At 43.6% G+C, this 17,704-nt stretch overlaps 1 protein-coding gene and 1 non-coding gene across 2 annotated transcripts; one reads left to right on the top strand and one right to left on the bottom strand.

Moving 5' to 3' along the window:
• Positions 1-413: 413 nt before the first annotated feature.
• Positions 414-10,147, top strand: Gmer (GDP-L-fucose synthase-like protein). Its single transcript, XM_084583274.1, has 9 exons — positions 414-646; positions 1,073-1,219; positions 3,652-3,766; positions 4,491-4,619; positions 5,462-5,669; positions 6,208-6,339; positions 6,888-6,967; positions 9,383-9,482; positions 9,951-10,147. The coding sequence occupies exons 2-9, from the start codon at positions 1,080-1,082 to the stop codon at positions 10,004-10,006; spliced, it is 960 nt and encodes a 319-aa protein (XP_084439400.1). The 5' UTR covers positions 414-646; positions 1,073-1,079; the 3' UTR covers positions 10,007-10,147.
• A 7,409-nt stretch (positions 10,148-17,556) lies between these two features.
• Positions 17,557-17,630, bottom strand: TRNAN-GUU (transfer RNA asparagine (anticodon GUU)). The gene has a single exon. It is a non-coding gene; the product is annotated as a tRNA-Asn (tRNA).
• Between the last annotated feature and the right edge of the window lie 74 nt (positions 17,631-17,704).

Raw genomic sequence — 17,704 nt, 5'->3', positions numbered from 1 at the left:
CTTCAGTTGTACGGGAACTTGGTGAATTGCGGTCTGTCGATCGGTCTCGGTCTGAACCACGATGTAATAACTGTGTTGCCGTGAAGGAAAGCACGGCGCCGTGTTCCCCGTCCTCACTGTCGGAGGTCTCCAGAAATTCCTTAAAAATGACTTCGACGATGTTGTCGTCCATGGCCTCGCGAGGCACAAAAATAACCGCACAGCGCGAACTAACAGCTCGCGGCCAACGGAAACAAGCGAGCAGACGACAAGGCTCGATTGAAAATGCCGCACCAGTAATGTGTGGCGCTGCTGACGCGCTGCACCTGAACCACAGAACTGGAACTGCACCTCGTCGGCACCTGACTGGCACCAGCGGTACTTTTTCAGAATTGGTGCCGAGAACCAGTTCTGAATCGAACTGTTGCTACTGTCACGTGCACCGTGGTCACGTGCATACGTGCATGGGCATGGTCACGTGCAAATCTTTCAATCGGCTCGGCTGGCTCGGCTCAGCGTGGCTCAGCTCAGCTGTGCGCGGGCGCTAGGCGGGTGTTGATCGTAGGAAGAAGCCGGTATCGGAGTGGTCTGCTGTTCGCGTTGATTCATTTCGGCGGCTTTTCTTGAGCCTGAAAAGTGGGCTGCTGAGCGCACAGCTACCTTTGCAGTGAGTATTAGCGATCATTTTTGTTATTTACTGCAGTAAAACTATCCCCCCTTTTCTGCGTTCACGTCGAAGCCGGCAAAAGGCGGATCAGCATAAAGTTAAGCTGAAATGCATTCTGCACTCTTGAATTTCACGTCATTGAAACATGCATCTTGAGTACGCACCGACTCAACTCTACGTACTTAACGTGAACGGCTGTGCTAGAGTTAAGAAAACGATGGTGCTAGCAGGTGGTTTGTTCAGCAAGCCACGTCCTCAGCCGTCAAGCGAAATTTGCTGGCGTGTTTGTTTCTTTCTTAGCCTCCGCGGTATTGCCGGCGCTTTAGGCCGTATTGCCTCGTACTAGTCGTTCTATTGCGCAGCGTTTTGAATTGCTCTTGAGAGTTGGGATCTTTTATCGCTGAACTTGTGCTATTCCTGTATTAGAGCCGGGATGGCGTTAGCAGAAGAGAGAGTGATTCTGGTGACCGGAGGCACGGGACTTGTGGGAAAGGCCATCGAGATCGTTGCCAACGAAGAGAAGAGGCCTGGAGAGCGGTGGATATTTGTGTCGTCGAAAGACGCCGATCTAACGTACGTATTGTCATACGATATCTCATGAACAAAGGTAGATCGGCCTATGGACCATGCGAAGTGCATCCGGGTCGGGCCAGGCGTGATATCCTCGAATGTTTGCATTGGAATGTCTTCTGAAGATAACAAATGCGCTGGTGTCTTGTGCGTGCTTCTCATGTCCTCGCCACCTCTCTGTGCAAGCGCATTAATTTTTATTTGTTGTCCATGTCCACGCGAGTGAACGTTCGAAGTTGGATTCTTAAGGTACCAGTTTAAATGGTTTATTGGCCCATTCGGTTTAGCTTCTGGAGTTACCTGTCCGGTTAGCATGACCATTTTGATATACGAATTGTGTTTACTGTTCCTTTTACTTTTTGAAAACTTGCAAAAGAAAACGAAGTATGAGCTTCGGTATGCTAAGCACATTCCAAAAATTAATGAAAACACGTGCAACCTATGCCAAAATGTGTCACGCAGAGGGCCCACACAGATGTGCTATTCAGGACACACAGCCGATATGACTAATTTATAAACTTGCAGTCATTCAAGTGGAGAGCGGTTAATAAGCTATTATATTCTTTGGCACTCTTTATCCTCTCTATAGTCAGGGGTACCCCCCCCCTTTCCCAATTGCTCATATATCAGCCTGTTTTTAACAGGATAAATTCAAGAGATTTAGCTGAGAAATACCATTATGACGTGAAAAAAGTCGCACATCACATGTGGACACATGAGCTCAAAGTGCTTGTGGGGCCACCATTCTCTCTCTTTCCTCATCTAGGTATGCACTAAACTTTTTTTCATGTCATGTACTACCAACAAGACCAAACTTCACTTTAGTGAACTACCATCGTGACCCAAACAGAAAAGCTCTCAATTGAATGAGAAATTTCTCGGCTTGAACCAGTTGATCCCAGTTCAGGAGCAGAAGCTCCCAACTGAAGCAAAAAAAGCCCAGCACAAAACCAGTTGGTGCCCTACTGAGAACATATACACCAAAAGGAAACCTGATCGCTGTGTGGTGTGGTGATGTTCATTGTAAAATTGTAAACCACATAATTATGAAATCACGCAGTGTGTCAGGAAGCCAGGTTGTAACCTGGAATGTGGGCAATGTCGTACTGACCTCTGTATTGGGCATTACCAGAAAAACAAGATGCTGGGCTGGTTTCAGCGAGGACTAGAACTAGGACCAGCAGTGCTAACAATAATAATTGGTTCACGGGAAAGGAAAGGCATAGTATCTGTCACACTTGTTTCTGATTCAGAGTCCAGCACCACAGAAGGTCTTATACTAGATTTTAAAATGTAGCAAATTCTTCAAGTGCATGTATATCCGACCCATGTGGTACGTTTGGCTAGTTTATGTTTTTTGGAAGTGGTGGCATCTAAAACTCTTCCTTTGTCTTTGGATTTGACTGTTCTTTGACTGTGGCCACTTTCAAAATAGTTTTCTTTGCTAAAGAAAAGAATGTCGGTAAACATGTTATAACTGCGGTAAAAGACTAGCATCTTTATCGTGCTTATTTATGCTTCAGGTTAGTCTCATTATAGAACAAGATGCAGAACAGCACGAGACTGATGAAATAAAATATTTTGCATTTGCACAGGACACTAACATAATATATATAAAATGCCCTAAACACTATTAACTACTGAAAAGATTAAGCAACAAAGGTAGAGCAAAAGGCTGGACATTAGCCTTGTTCTTGTTCCAGAATTGCTACATTGCTTTCAGGGAGCATTATCAGTGGAATGCTCGCTTATTTTTTGCTAGGACTTCTAGGACAACTAAACGGTTTAGTATAACTTCGTAAAGAGAGCGAAAGCTCCTTAATATATAAACTTGCTCTTCAGCCAGAAGAACTATCACCATCAGACAGCATTATTGACAGGACACGCATTGCTTGCCAATTGGCCAGACTACTTGTTATCCTCTCAGTGTGGCTTCTGCAGTTTCCGTCCTTGATCTATCTCTTCTTTTCAGAGAGCATTATCAGTGGAAAGTTTGCACATTCTTTGCTAAGATAGCAGAAATTCCTTAACGTTTTTTCTTGCTTTTCAGCCAAACTACTATATAGACATACTGAATATCTTTTCAACTTGGCTTCGGCAGTTTATTTTCTGGTTGTGTTTGTGTGTGTGTGTGTGTGTGTGTGTGTGTGTGTGTGTGTGTGTGTGTGTGTGTGTGTGTGTGTGTGTGTGTGTTTTCTGCCGACCAGTTACCACTGTGCATGGAATGAAAAAGCAGAATGCAGCCCCATTTTGATTCTTTTTGCTTCACATCGACTGTGCTCTTGCAGTGTATCAACCTGCCCAAGAAGCCACCTTGTGTGATGGTGTAATTGTGTGCGGTGCTTTATTGCTTGCATTGTCTTGAAGTTCGTGACCTCTTGCTTCAATGTTTGGAGGAGCCTCGCTCAGTGTTTTATGTTCTTTGTATTTCAAAGGAACAAGCAGCAGACCGAAGCGCTGTTTGCCAAGCACAACCCTACACACGTCATTCATCTGGCGGCGATGGTTGGAGGCCTTTTCAGGAACATGAAGTACAACCTTGACTTCTTGGTCAGTTCCCTACCAGTTACCTCATTCATTTCTTTTTCTTTCCACTTTTGCTTGTCAATCTGGTTTAGGTTGGTTTGGTTTGCTTCATAGGGTTTACCATCCCAAAGCGATTAAGGTTATAGGGGTGCCATAGTGGAGGGCTGCTGATAATTTCGACCACATGACGTTCTTGAACACAAACTAATGTCGTGTAGTACACGGGCACGTTGCTTTTTTTCCTGCATCGAAAGTGGTTGCTGCGACCAAGATCGAACCCACGCCCTTAGGCTCAACAGTCAAGTTGCCTGACCACAGGTCCACCTTGGTGGAATTGTGTCTGCATTTGTTTACATGCGAAGTTAGTTAAGCATGATTTGAAGTAGGAAGTGAAGTGTGAAGAGGAAGGAGGTTGTGCTTGCTTTCTGTGGCATCGTTTTGGTGCTCTCAAGAATGAGATTTGGAATCTATTCAAAGAGAATATTTTAGTAGTTCTGAGCACCCTGATATCCAAAATGTTTCTGGAATGCTCTCTGTAAGCTTGATTTGGGGTAATGATGGTATGCCCTAAAATCATATGAGTAGAAAAGGTTGTTACTTGCACATTAGTGCACCCTGTATTTGATTGGCACAATAGTTCTGGCTGTTAAGAGCCATTGCAACAATGGCTGCCACTGTGGTTAGCGAATGTGCAGCGAACGTATGAGAACGTAGCTGCTGCTTACTCTGGTGTTTTCACTCTTTGCAGAGAAAGAACATCATGATTAATGACAATGTCCTGCAGACAAGTTTTGAAATTGGCGTTCAAAAGGTGGTGTCCTGTCTTTCCACCTGCATATTTCCTGACAAAACGACATACCCAATTGATGAAACTATGGTAAGCCATTGCTGTTTTGGAGCTTTGACTTTCCTTAACATCGAAGAATCATGACAGCCTACATATTTCCTTCCATTCAGAGAGTACTTTACAGCACGCGCATGTTGAAGCTGTATTAAAGGCACACCATTTCACCATTTTTGTGCTTTTCCTCAATGAATAGTCAGAGTATAGATGAAGAGTTTTCTCTTTTTTTGGGTAGCTTTTCCTTCTCACTGCTTTGCCTTTAATGCGTTTTCACGTCTAATTCAAACCTAGAAACAAATTTTTCTGAAGTGCGACCTAATTGTATCTTATTATGTTACTCGTTGCTTACATTAGTTATATTATCTCTTATCATTTGTCATGCTGTATGAGTAAATATGTATATCCAAGCTTATTCAATTTTCTGCTTTAAAAATAGCACAAATAAATACCTATGTCATCAGTTACGGTTTGTCATCACTGGTTTTCTCATTTCTCATCTTATGAATGTCTCACTTGTTAAAGGTTTGAACATAGCTTTGGTCAACAAAAATTGTGTTAAAAACCTTTGCAGTCCTGTGCGCTTTATGAAAATTGAGTACAATTTGCATGTCTATTGGATTTGCAGCTATGTGCTGTGCACTTACTGAAACAAATTTATTCATTTATTTATTCAGCCACAACAGGAGTCATCCTGCTCAGGAAGTTTACTTACATAGCATTCATACCGTAGCCCTTAACATAATCTGTAATCATCTATTAGCTTTTAAACATTCCCAAGGGGACATCACTAAAAGATTAGGACAGTGGAACGGGGTAGGTAAAGAACAGTACTATTTCCCAAGGTAGTGAACCCTAAGCATATAATTTTTCTACAGATCCACAATGGGCCTCCGCATGATTCCAATTTTGGATACTCGTACGCCAAGCGGCTCATCGACGTCCAGAACAAGGCGTACCATGCACAGCATGGCTGCAGGTACACCGCTGTGATCCCAACCAATGTGTTTGGGCCGCACGACAACTTCAACCTGGAGGATGGCCACGTGTTGGCAGGTCTTATCAACCGAACCCATCAGGCCAAATGTATGCACTCATTTATGTTGCTTCATTGTGTATCCTGACTGTGTAGAGTGGAACGAGAGAAAGAAGATGGCTACGTTTTGACAAGCGGACTTGTCGAAACGTTGGCTCGGCTTGTGAACTGAGGCTCCCCCTCTGCCCTTGTTCCGTGCTCTTTCATACTGAACGTATAGAGATTTTAATGCAAAATGTACCTAGCCATTGCTCTGCTAGTTTTCTTCTCCCCAGCTTGTGAACAGAAACTTGAAAACAAGATGTGTCTATACCTTGAGCTTTCATAATAAATAAAAACAATGCAGATATGTAGGAGGTTACAATTGGTGCCTCTATAAAGTCCACCCTCGTCGCTATGTGAAGGTATGATTTGTAAGTCATTAATTATAGTTCCATTAGCCGGCCTGAACGAGGCACAAACTGTGCATATATGTTTTGTTATTCCAAGCACAGGGATGTTGTATGTGCTGTTAGTGACAAAGAAGTCATGCTTTTTTGTCACTGCATGTGTTGATGACATATGTGCATGCATGTGTGTCTGTTTCAGTGCATGGGACTCCCCTTCAGGTGTGGGGCTCGGGCAGGCCACTGCGCCAGTTCATCTACTCCCTGGACCTGGCTCGGCTCATGGTGTGGGTGCTGCGCGAGTACCACGAGGTGGACCCCATCATTCTCTCGGGTGGGTCAATTCTGAACACATTCTGCCCAATCTTCTCAGCGGTACATCTACAGGAGGATTTCCAGCACAGTCCTCTTAATGGAAAATCGTGGCAGGAAAAGGCGCTGGCATGAGGCATGTTACATTCGCAGCTCAGGGCTACTTACATGAGACCCCAAAAATAGGTTGGCAACATGTATAAGTCAGCTAACCCATTTTCAGGTGACAATTTTTGTGTAAAAGGTCAACGTAGCTTCAGTGCAGTTTTTCTCCTTTCTAACTTTTCTAAGTAAGGGAGTTGTGTGTTACAAAAATGGATTTTTATGAAAATGCCTATTCTGCTATTTAACCTCTTTTGCATGCCAAAATGTTTAGAATATTTGCTTGTAAATTATTTGAAAAAGTTACATTTGTTTTGAACCAATAAATCACTATATACAGAAGCCTATTGATCACAGAACGTAAAGCTGGCCAGACGTTTTACTGTCTGGGAGTTTCTATTTTCACTGCTCAGCATTATCACCTGTGGGAGCAACTGATCAATCATGGTGTGTCTTCATCTTTTACAGTTGATGAGAAGGATGAAGTGAGCATAAAGGATGCAGCCAAACTCATCACTGATGCCTTTGACTTCAAAGGGGATGTCATTGTATCCTTTTTGTATTGCTGATTAGGATATAAAAGAAAAGGCTAGCTAAAGTAGAAGAGGAATGTCAATCTCGGACAGTGAACAGAGTTGATGTAAAAAGTGTTCAGATGCTTGCAGGAGCCAAACATGTCATATTGAACATTCAACTGCTCATATACACGATGCTGAAGACCGAGCATAGTGAAAGCACCTAATGTTCTAATGGGTGGATGATGGTGCAATAAATGTTGACAAGTCTGAAGAAAAGGTAATCTCCTTTTCTGAGGAATACATGATATTTCCTATTGAAGTTAAAATGTGCCTACAGGCTTGATTCTTTATTTTCTAACAAAAATAGATCGATTCTAGTGATGTTTGCCCGTTTGAAAGATAACAAAAACTTGCCACTAGCAGGGAAATACATTCCAGAAATTATGTTACTCAATATCTTTCACCATCCATCTTCTTAACCCACCTTTCAAATATAAACTGAATTTTAAAAGAAGCAAAGCTTTGTCAGTACACTTTGCCATAACTAACTAGTAGAAGGAAAAGGTGCGTGTGTTAACAGGTTGCTAACAGGTTGTTCCCCGTACCCCTAGCAGTTGACTTGTACTCACCATAACGACAAGAAATCTCTTTCCTTCCTTTTTACTAATGTAAGGCACATGTTACTGAAGATATCCTGGCAAATCTAACTTACTTTCCAGATTATAACACACTAGTACCAACTGAGATATGTTTAAATTAACTCATCGATGACGGTAAAATTTTTTTCTCTTGTGGAAAAAGCATTTTCTTCGTGACCGAGACAGTAGACTCGGTGGCAGCATTCTCATTGCTGCTCATTTTGGCTTAGCCCGCTCCCACATAACCTTTCACACTTCTTTAGAAATTGTATTTCTATGCTGTAGAGTTGTCCACCAGATTTCAGCTGCTTGGTCATGCCCCTGTTGTATGACACACTATGTTCTGTGAAGTTTGGCATCTTTACGCCTTTATTGTTATATTCAGTGGTTTTAACCTGCCTAGTATTTGACGGACCTCACCTTTATTACGTCAAAGGATAATTCTGAGGACAGTATTTTTTAATACAGGATTTGCACTTTCTTAAATTGTTGACTCTGCAACTTGGCTCTCCGTCATGAAGCTACTATATACCAGTATACAGTGTGCCCTGATAGCATTCCTCCATTCCCGTACCTTGATGAAATGATTGGTCATGAGATGGTTCATGGCACACTCCTATGCAAAGTAAGCCAAGCAGATTGTCTCCAAAAAAACCTTAGCCTTCTCATCAGATACAGGAAAGCAATTTGTAGCAGCTAATACATAAGTATTCTTCTCTTTCTGATGTACTGTCTGATGTGCTGAAAGACACAGTTGTTGGCTCTCTTTTATATTTTTTTGCGTCCACTTACCGAATAATATTTCATCGCACATTCGCTGACAATTGCACCATTTACTGGTCTATGAATGCTGCTTCAGCTACTAATATTCTTCATATTGATTTACCAGAGCTAGGTCAGTGGTATTGATCGGCTGATGGTCCTAAACACTAACAAAACCCAATTTTCCTTCCACAGGTGACAAAATTGTCCTGCTGAAGATTTTCTGGAAGGGTTTCATCTCTTTTACTTTTACCAGCAGTTAAATTACCAGCTTTTAAATATAATTCAACTTAAATTAGAGTGCATCTGCCATTTGACTCTCCTCAACTAATTTAATTGAACTCGCTCAAAACCACGCTGTTCAGTTTATCTATTATAATTGCTTGTAATTCGCCAGTGATATCTAGCTTAGAAATAAATCAGGCTTGCCTAAACCTTACTTCCAACATAAGTTTGGCCGAGCGTTAATGGAGGCAAAGGCCTGCTTTAGTGCTGATGGTGAAATTAACTTTAAAAGGCCCTGGTTTGTTTATATCTCTGACACGTTAGCGTGGTGGCACTGAACGTAATGTCAGTGAATGTGCAGATGTTTATCCTCAGTTATCGCAGCTTGGATCAGAATTTTAGAAATTTTAAGTAGTAGTTTACTGTTTTGTTGGATTTAGAGATTGTTGGGCTCGATGGAAATATGAAGGGGTAATTGTGAGCTATGAACAAGAAAATCCCCAATACTATAGAGTTGGCTAAATTGAAATTTCTAATTTTCAGGCATTCACTTTTATTGGAAAAGGCTTGTTTTTTATTGGGCTCGATAGAAATATGAAGGGGTAATTGTGAGCTATGAACAAACACATTTCCAGTACTATAGAGTTGACTAAATTGAAATTTCTTATTTTCAGGCATTCACTTTTATTGGAAAAGGCTTTCTTTTTGGCCTGCAGTAACAGAAGGTATTGCCTAACGTATGAATTGACATATACCTTTTTGTGGTGTTAAAGCTTAACTTGGCTTTGTATGTGTGAATTCCTTGATGGGCGCTGTTCAGTTTGATACTTCCAAAGCTGACGGACAGTTCAAGAAGACTGCCAGCAACAAGAAGCTTCGGAGCTACCTGCCAGACTTCAAGTTCACTCCCATTGAAAAAGGTGATGTATCGCATTCTGAACTTTGTGTCATAGTGTAGTTTCTTTTTCTAATCCTGGAAGCGGGTGCTTGTTTTTACACTTTCTACGGAATGACAAAATTTTAATTCGGGACGAAATTAGTTTGCAGATTCTAAAGAATGTGCTGTCCTGATTGTGTTAGAGAAATGAAAGGGATAAGAACTTGGGCAATCAACGTCAAAGCAGTTTTATTTATTTATCTTTTGGCAGTCACCTGCATTTATGCACAGCTTAGTAACCACCCAGTGGTCATGTCAGTTGTCAAACGTGACAAAACATTACTCTGTTGTTCGCCTTTGTCTCAAAGAATATTTTTGGTCAATGAACTATACAAGAATTTCGTGAAACTGTAAACTGAATATTGACAGTTCAGTTGGAATACATGTCCCTTTTAGACCACAAATGTTTATTTGGTTGGCCTTTTTTTTCTCTCTCTCTCTTGTATTACAGCCGTGAAAGAAACAGTCAACTGGTATGTCGCAAACTACGGAACTGCCCGGAAATAGCTGCACTTGATAGTAATATACTATTTTTCTTATGGTTGTGCTTCTGCTTATGGTTGTGTATTATGCATGTTGACTGTTGCAGAGATTTTGGGTGCCTGCTACATGTACAAAATAAAATAAAATTAAAGTTGAAGAAAAGAGGGTTTGCTTGGTATTTTTATTATTGCTTTATGTTTTCATGTCAGTGTTTGAGTAAATTTTGTGATTTATGTAGTTAGTGCATTAAAGGCTGGAGAACATTGATTTTTGCTTAAGAACACTCTTTGCGCATGTCAACAAACCCCATGAGGACACAAATTATCCCAAGCTCTTCATTACGGTGCCCCAACAGCTCTTGTGAAACTTTAGGACAGTACACATTTTTTAGTGCCTTGTTCTAGTGTATCCTATCTTCTATGCCCTGTCAGCGAGAGGCTTTTCTTTTTTTTTTTTTTTAGCTGCCTTTTCTGCTTTCAGCCAGATTTCCTTGGAGAGGGCATTTACTCTGCAAGTTGTAAAGAGTGCTTTGAAATCTGTTATAAACTGGACATTGGTCCAGAGCGAAAGTAAAGCCACGATGAGTGGAACCGAATTTTCATATCCCATAGGACTATACTTCGTCTCGCAAGATATCTGCAGCACTGCGAAAGGCAGAGCAGCCCTTGCAATTGTGCTGCTAAGTGCCTCTTGCCCCTGCGCACTATAATAGAGAATTGTGCTCCTACTGTCGCTCTGCCATTTTGGGGAGCAAGAGGTGCGTAGGAGCACAATTGCCTATTGTAGTGTAGCCTTTCGCAGTGCTGCAAACATCCTGTGAGACGAAGTATAGAGTGAAAGAAACCGTGATGGGTGGAACCCAATTTTCATTTCCCAAGGTTATATTGGGGATCTGTTAGTTGTGGTCGGCAGTGTTTGACCTTTGCATCAAGAAAATGACAATGTAGATATTTCTAAGAGGAGAAAGCAAAATGGTGGGTTTGGGATTTGCACCAAGCTTCTGTACTGATTTAACAAATAATGGTATGATACTTGTTGCAGATAGCTGTCGCAAATATGAATATTTCTAAGAGGAGCAAGCAAAATGGTGGGTTTGGGATTTGCACCAAGCTTCTGTACTGATTTAACAAATAATGGTATGATACTTGTTGCAGATAGCTGTTGCAAATATAGTTTCTCCATCGGTATTCACCTTGTCGAGGCTTTACTGCGGTTGTGTTTCTGTTCCAAAGTATTCTTTCTTAAACTACTATTAAGTCCATATTTTTCCTTTGGTGGTGCCCTGTGCGACTAGGCGAATTGGCCTGGGGCCTCCTTGATGTGCCTCCTCTTATCTTGCTGGAAAAAAACATCTGTTCACGTAGCCAATGGTGGAACTGCTGCGCCAAACGGAACATCTTTCCACATGGGAGCATTTCCTCACTTCAGTGCCATATATGCGCTAAAAGGTCATTGGAAAACTTTGTTTGGGGCAAAACAGACCAAGTCGAAGCCTTTAAATGTTGGCTGCGCTCTCAGAACTGTCGCAAGAAGTAGGGTCAAGAAAATAATAGTAATTTCGAACATGTTAAGAGAGCCTGCTGCTCAAGTCATATACCACCTGTTTCTGTTCGAAGTTTCGAGTAAAAGTCCAAAATTAACGGACTATGCTCGACGCAACTGTTGGTCGAAAAATATCGCGTTTCTGAATAGCGCTCACTTGACATGCGCAATCGCCGGTACACTGCAAACGTGCGCGCGCAATATATGCCCTGCATGAAAACGATTACATCACGGCAACTGCGAAACTCGAGCGGCCGCTCTTCGTCAGGTCTCTTCGGTCGTGTATCGGAAAAGCGTAAGTGCAGCAACCCGCGGCGCATCATTGCATCGTGCCAGAATTCGCAGCCGCTCATTAGCCGTACTCGACGGACTTGGTGAACACTTCGAAATCTGGGCCCGTATTCCGAGTTTGCGTCGTTTTCAAAAGTACCGTTTCCGCCCTGCCCCGCCGCGGTGGTGCGGTGGTAAGACGCCCGACTACTGTGCCGGAGTACCCGGGTTCTTTCCCGACCGCGGCGGCTGCGTTTCGATGGAGGCGGAATGAAGAGGCGTCTGTGTGCTGTGCGATGTTAGCGCGTTAAACCCAGGTGGTCGAAATTACGCAGCCCTCCACGGCTCCTCTTTTTCTCTATCCACTTTCACTCCCACCTTCTTCCCTTACCGCGCGGTTCAGGTGTCCACAGAAACAAGTGTGACAGATACTGCGCCTTCCTTTTCCTGTGAACCAATTATTATTATAGCTGTGCGATGTCAGTTGTTGTGGCTGTAGGAAGAAGGAAAAGAAAACGCACGGGCCTGCTACTGGCTCTAGCTGAGCCACCTCCGCTGCCTCGTGCGGACAGAAGAGAAAATAGAGAAGAAAAAGAAGGAGAGAAAGACGCGCGCCGCAACAGTCGTCGTCCACCACCGAAGCTGTGGCGGGTGCAATGACGGCCTACAACAGAAAAATTCGGTGGCTAGCTAGCTCCCGCCGCAAGCGGCGGTGACCTACCAATTTCCCAACCCCATCAGGACCAGGATCAGACAGTTTAACATCCCCAGGTCGTCGAAATTACTCCGGAGCCCTCCACTACGGCACCCCTTATCTCTTTCCGCTTTCACTCTCACCTTCCTCCCTTCCCTTAAGGCGTGGTTCAGGTGTCCAAACTGATTGATTTATAGGAAGGGAAAGGCGCGGTATCTATCTCACTTGTTTTCTGTGGACACCACCGCGCCGTAAGGGAAGGGAGGAAGGTGGGAGTGAAAGTGGAAAGAGAGAAAGAGCCGTAGTGGAGGGCTATGGAGTAATTCGGCCACCTGGGGATCTTTAACGTGCGCTGACATCGCACAGCACACTGACGACTCTTCGTTTCGCCTCGGAAGCAAGTGTAACAGATAGAGAGAGAGAGAGGAAACCTTTATTTAGCGGAATTTATATATATGGCCGCGTTACATTGCTCCACTAGATGGCCAGCAGGTCAAGCCTCTTGGCGACCTCATATAGGCGCGCTTGAGGATTCGGTCTTGTATGCCCAGGTCCGAGCTGCGCAGCAGGGTCTCCCAGACATCTGGATGCAGGATTTCTCCTAATTCTGAAAGTGGGGGGTCCTCCTTGCATCCACAAAGTATATGGTTGAGGATAGCTTTCTCATCGCACAGCAGGATTTCTCCTAATTCTGAAGGTGGGGGGTCCTCCTTGCATCCACAAAGTATATCGTTGAGGGTAGCTTTCTCATCGCACAGTGTGCAGTCAGGAGAAAATTGGCTGGGGAAGCAACAAATTATTTTCGCCCTCACTTCGAGTCGCCCGGATGTCTGTTTGGTTGCCACAACTTCCGGTTCCGGCACTGCTTCCAATCAGATGAGGACGAAAACGGTGAAAAAACGACGCAAACTCGGAATCCATATTTTCGGTTTCCATATGACGCATCACAGGATACGTATAGCCAGTATAGTATAGTAGGCCTGTATAATTGGTAGACATTATTCGTGGTGAAACAGCTTGCGCGCAAGGTGTGTTCTGTTTTAACATGTCCCATGGCGCGCGTTTAGCCCATGAAAACGGTTTGTTGTTGAGCGGCCGTAGCTGCCAGCACGCGGGCACTTCAGCAATTGCAGCGTTTTCGCGTCGACCGCTTTCGCTCTGCACATGGGCAGAGACGCATTTGCAAGAGACGGTATACCTGCGGTTACCGTCTCTTGCAGGCCGTATTGAATAAAAAGGCAGGATACTGAAACAAGGCAACAGGGCCAAATATCGCGCCCATCTGTCCCATCGCCGTATAGTTTCGTTTTCGCGTGTTTGGTTCTGTACGCTCGCACACTAGCAATTAAATTCGGGCCGCACAAGAGCACGTAGAGCATATGATCTCCTAAAGACTCTTGAAACAAAACCTGTCCAGAATTTTTTTAGAAAACAACAAACAGTTAAGTTTGAATGATATTAATTGACATATGCACGCATGTACGGGAATGAAGAGCATCACACAATTTATCGTATATGCAATTTTAACGAGCTTTCAAAGCTTAATTGCAAATATCGGTTGATGTGCTGCGAAGAAATTAATATATGCTGCCGACATCATTTCGCTGTTTCTCGTTTATATTCGAAGAATATCCACCGCAGAGCTGGGTCCGGCGCACGCTATACATATATATCACCTCTGCCAGCGATGGGGGTATGTCCTACGTGCCGCTCGCATTTGTGCCCGATATCTAGCTTCGCCGGCGTTTATCGATATTATTCGGGAACTCGGTCTATATATAGCTCTCGATCGCTGCCTTTCGCCAATAGAGAGTTTAGCTTACCGTGATCCGCGATCCGCTACTGGGATCCGCCACCGCGCGTTCCACTGCGCATGCCCAGACCCCCTTGACGCCGAAAGATGGCGCCACATTCTGGATGTCGCACACATACCTGCCGCGTCGGAACCAGTCAGCTTGACCGCCCCGCCCACGCGCGGTAGAGAGCCACGGTGGCGGATCGCGGATCACGGTAAGCTAAATCTCTATTGATGCGCGCATTTAATCAGTTCGCACCCTTTCGGAATAATTAAAGACGAGAAACTATACCTGGATGTTTTGAACGTGGGGTAGATAATTTTTTGTTTTACAAATTTGATTCGACGCGGACATTCCGCCTTCGCGGTTGCGATAGGTGCGGTTATGTTGCTCGTACAGACTATAGCATAATTTCACCCCTTAATTTTAGCATGCCTTTTTCTAAATTGACATATATATTGCTCACGCACGAAGATTACAATAAAGATAATTACGATGCCCGGTCGCTCCCACATGCACATGCATGGATATCTGTTGGATCCGTCTCCCGCTGTAGTGCATTGTGCGCAGTTCTGTGCATTCATTCGAAACATTGCTACTGGCCCCACTTGCGCGATGAGCGCGGTGAGCGATAGTGCGTACGCCATCGTCACTCTCGATCGGGGTACAACCTTTCGATCATTGTCCCCGTCCTTGTAGCTGTTATCAGCCACGTGCTGTTATCGCCGCGCGTTGCCGATATCACGCAAATAATGGATGGATGGAAAAGCATTTATTTTCATGGGCTTTAAGAGGTGATGGTTCAGTTTGATTGTTGGCCGCGCCAGATGACCGCCAGATGACCGCCAGATGCGTCCTGTCGGCGATCTGTTCGGCCCACTCAATGACCCGAGCAAAGCTTCGTCTGCAACATATATAAAGCACTGGACGCTCCGAGATCGAGCCCTACCGCCTGAACTACCGTTCCTTTCTAGGAACTGACGCTAACACACAAATGATATTTGCCAAGTATGGCTCTCTATATTTATTTATTTATTTGCAATACTGCCCGTCTCTATAGTTGAGACCATAGCAGATGGGCATTACATTCATAATATCGACAAAATGATGATGACAAGAATTAAAGCAGCTCTACAAAAATACAGTATTAGGCAATTCTTAAAGCACAAAAAACTGAAAATGTGTTATCAAATTCGTACAAACAGCTCACAAATAAAGAACACATACAAGTTCAAAAACGAAACAATGGGATAACAGGCTGTCGACTGCGTTAAACAAGCGAACGAAAAAAGAAAGCGAAATTTGTAACCGAATAGTGTCAGCTCACACCGTGGCCTGTAGTTTGGAACAAAAACTTGAAAGTGAATCAGCGTTAGTAATTAACAGATGAGTGCAGGCAATTCCATTCGCTTGTTGCCAACGGGAAGAAAGAATGTTTAAATGCATCACTGTGACATGAAAATTCGGTTAGCGTGAACGCGTGATGGTTTCTTAACTCTCGCTTATGTGGTAATGAAACATACTGTGATAAGTCGATGTTAAAGGTGTTATGTAGTAGCTGATATAAAAATTTTAATCGCGCCAACTTTGCTCTTGCTGATAGCGTTTCGAGCCCGGATATTACTGCTAGTTCGGTTGGTGAATCTGTTCGCTTGTATTTGTTATGAATGAATCTTAGTGCTTAGACATTCTGAACTACTATAAGGGGGTACGGATCCGCTATCCGCCGCCTCATCGGGATCTAAAACAACAAGAGGCCGTGTACTGGCGAAGACTGCAGACAGGAACATTCCCTAACCTGCATACCCTGAGCAAAATTTACCCGTCACAATATCGAGACACCTGCCCATGGTGTGGTAGCAAACCTTCGCTATACCACATCACGTGGCAATGTAAAAATAACGACAGCTTTCGTAAAGACCCGAGTGCGGAACAGTGGGAGAGCCGGCTCTCCAGCGGCGACTTGGATTGCCAACTAGGTTTAATCCAGCACGCCCAGCGAGCAGCGAAGCTCAGCGGAGCCCTGGAATAGGGGCACCGACCCTGTGAGAAGACGGAAGATGGAACTCTTCCGCTACTAGCACAAGACCCTCCTAGAGAAACTAACGTATTTCCTATACTATCCTACGCTGTATTCTTTCAAACCTCGAAATGTTAGTAAGAGACTGGGGTAATCAAACGGTGTTAGCATATTCTAGTACTGGTCTAATAAAAGTCTTATAAGCTAAAAGTTTAATTTGTGCAGGGGCTAGGCGAATACATCTTCTAAGAAAAAATAACTTGCGCAATGCTGTAGCAGTGATGTTACTACTGTGTTCGTTCCATGTAAGATATGAAGTCAGTGTGACACCTAAATATTTGTGTTTGTTAACAAAGGTAAGTGGAATGTCATTCATTTTACACACGAAATTAGAAGGCTGTTTTTTCCTGGTTACTGCCATTGCTACGGATTTCTTTGTGTTGATTGACATCTGCCAGTTATATTGCACCATTCAGCGATTTTTTCTAATGACCTGTTAAGAATGACATGATCTTCGTGGCTTCTTATTTCTCTGTATATTATGCAGTCGTCAGCAAAGAGTTTGATCTTACAATTAATATTGGCAGTAATATCGTTAAGAAAGATAAGAAATAACAGGGGTCCCAGAACAGAGCCTTGAGGAACTCCGGATGTGACTGCTACCGATCTGGATTGCATGTGGTGGTAGAATGTGAATTGTGACCGTTGATGCAAAAAGTCCTCTATCCAAGCCAATATTTCGCTATCACCAATGAAGCCTCGCAACTTTGCGATTAGTTTCGAATGACACACGCAGTCAAATGCTTTAGCGAAATCGTGTAATATAGTGTCAGTTTGGCTGCAGTTATCAATATTCAAAGTGAGGTCGTGAACAGGCTTCCGTTAATTGAGTAATGGTAGATAGGCCGCGGCGAAGTGGCCTGATCAGAGCAATATGATTTCAGTGCCGGCCTGTGCAAATCATCGCCTCCTTTATGTGCAAACAATGAAGATTCTGCCTACTCGGACCCCTTTACCCCCATCCATGGCCATGAGATTCCTGTTCAATAAAAGACGTTCAAATAAAAACAATGCGAGAAAGCAAACAAAACAATTGAGCATTTGCATCCCGTTACACATTCGCAAGGACCAGACGTGTTCGACAAGAGTTCGGTACAAAGCGAATTTCGCAAAAGCGAAGAATGTACCGCGGCTCGGATTTTTGTTCGTAGATTGATTTTTTTTTTTTGAAATTTGTGCAAAACAAGCTTTTCGCCCCCGGGTTGGCTCGAACCACCAACCTTTCGGTTAACAGCCGAACGCGCTAGCCGATTGCGCCACGGAGGCAAGTTCAGGATATTGAGCTTATAAAGCTTTGTTATCACTGCTATCACTGGTGCCACTTTGTCAACGTTCTCTTC

This window comes from Amblyomma maculatum, chromosome 11 (genome assembly GCF_055883805.1).
Source record: "Amblyomma maculatum isolate TAMU_Amacu chromosome 11, ASM5588380v1, whole genome shotgun sequence".
Classification (NCBI taxonomy): domain Eukaryota; kingdom Metazoa; phylum Arthropoda; class Arachnida; order Ixodida; family Ixodidae; genus Amblyomma; species Amblyomma maculatum.
The sequence above is the reverse complement of the archived record's forward strand: the minus strand, read 5'-3'. Positions and strand labels throughout refer to the sequence as shown.

Coding starts and splice junctions, on each gene's coding strand:
- Gmer (XM_084583274.1), top strand. CDS start 1,080: ATGGCGTTAGCAGAAGAGAGAGTGATTCTGGTGACCGGAGGCACGGGA. Junction 1,220..3,651: donor TCGAAAGACGCCGATCTAAC/GTACGTATTGTC, acceptor TGTATTTCAAAG/GAACAAGCAGCAGACCGAAG. Junction 4,620..5,461: donor ACCCAATTGATGAAACTATG/GTAAGCCATTGC, acceptor ATTTTTCTACAG/ATCCACAATGGGCCTCCGCA.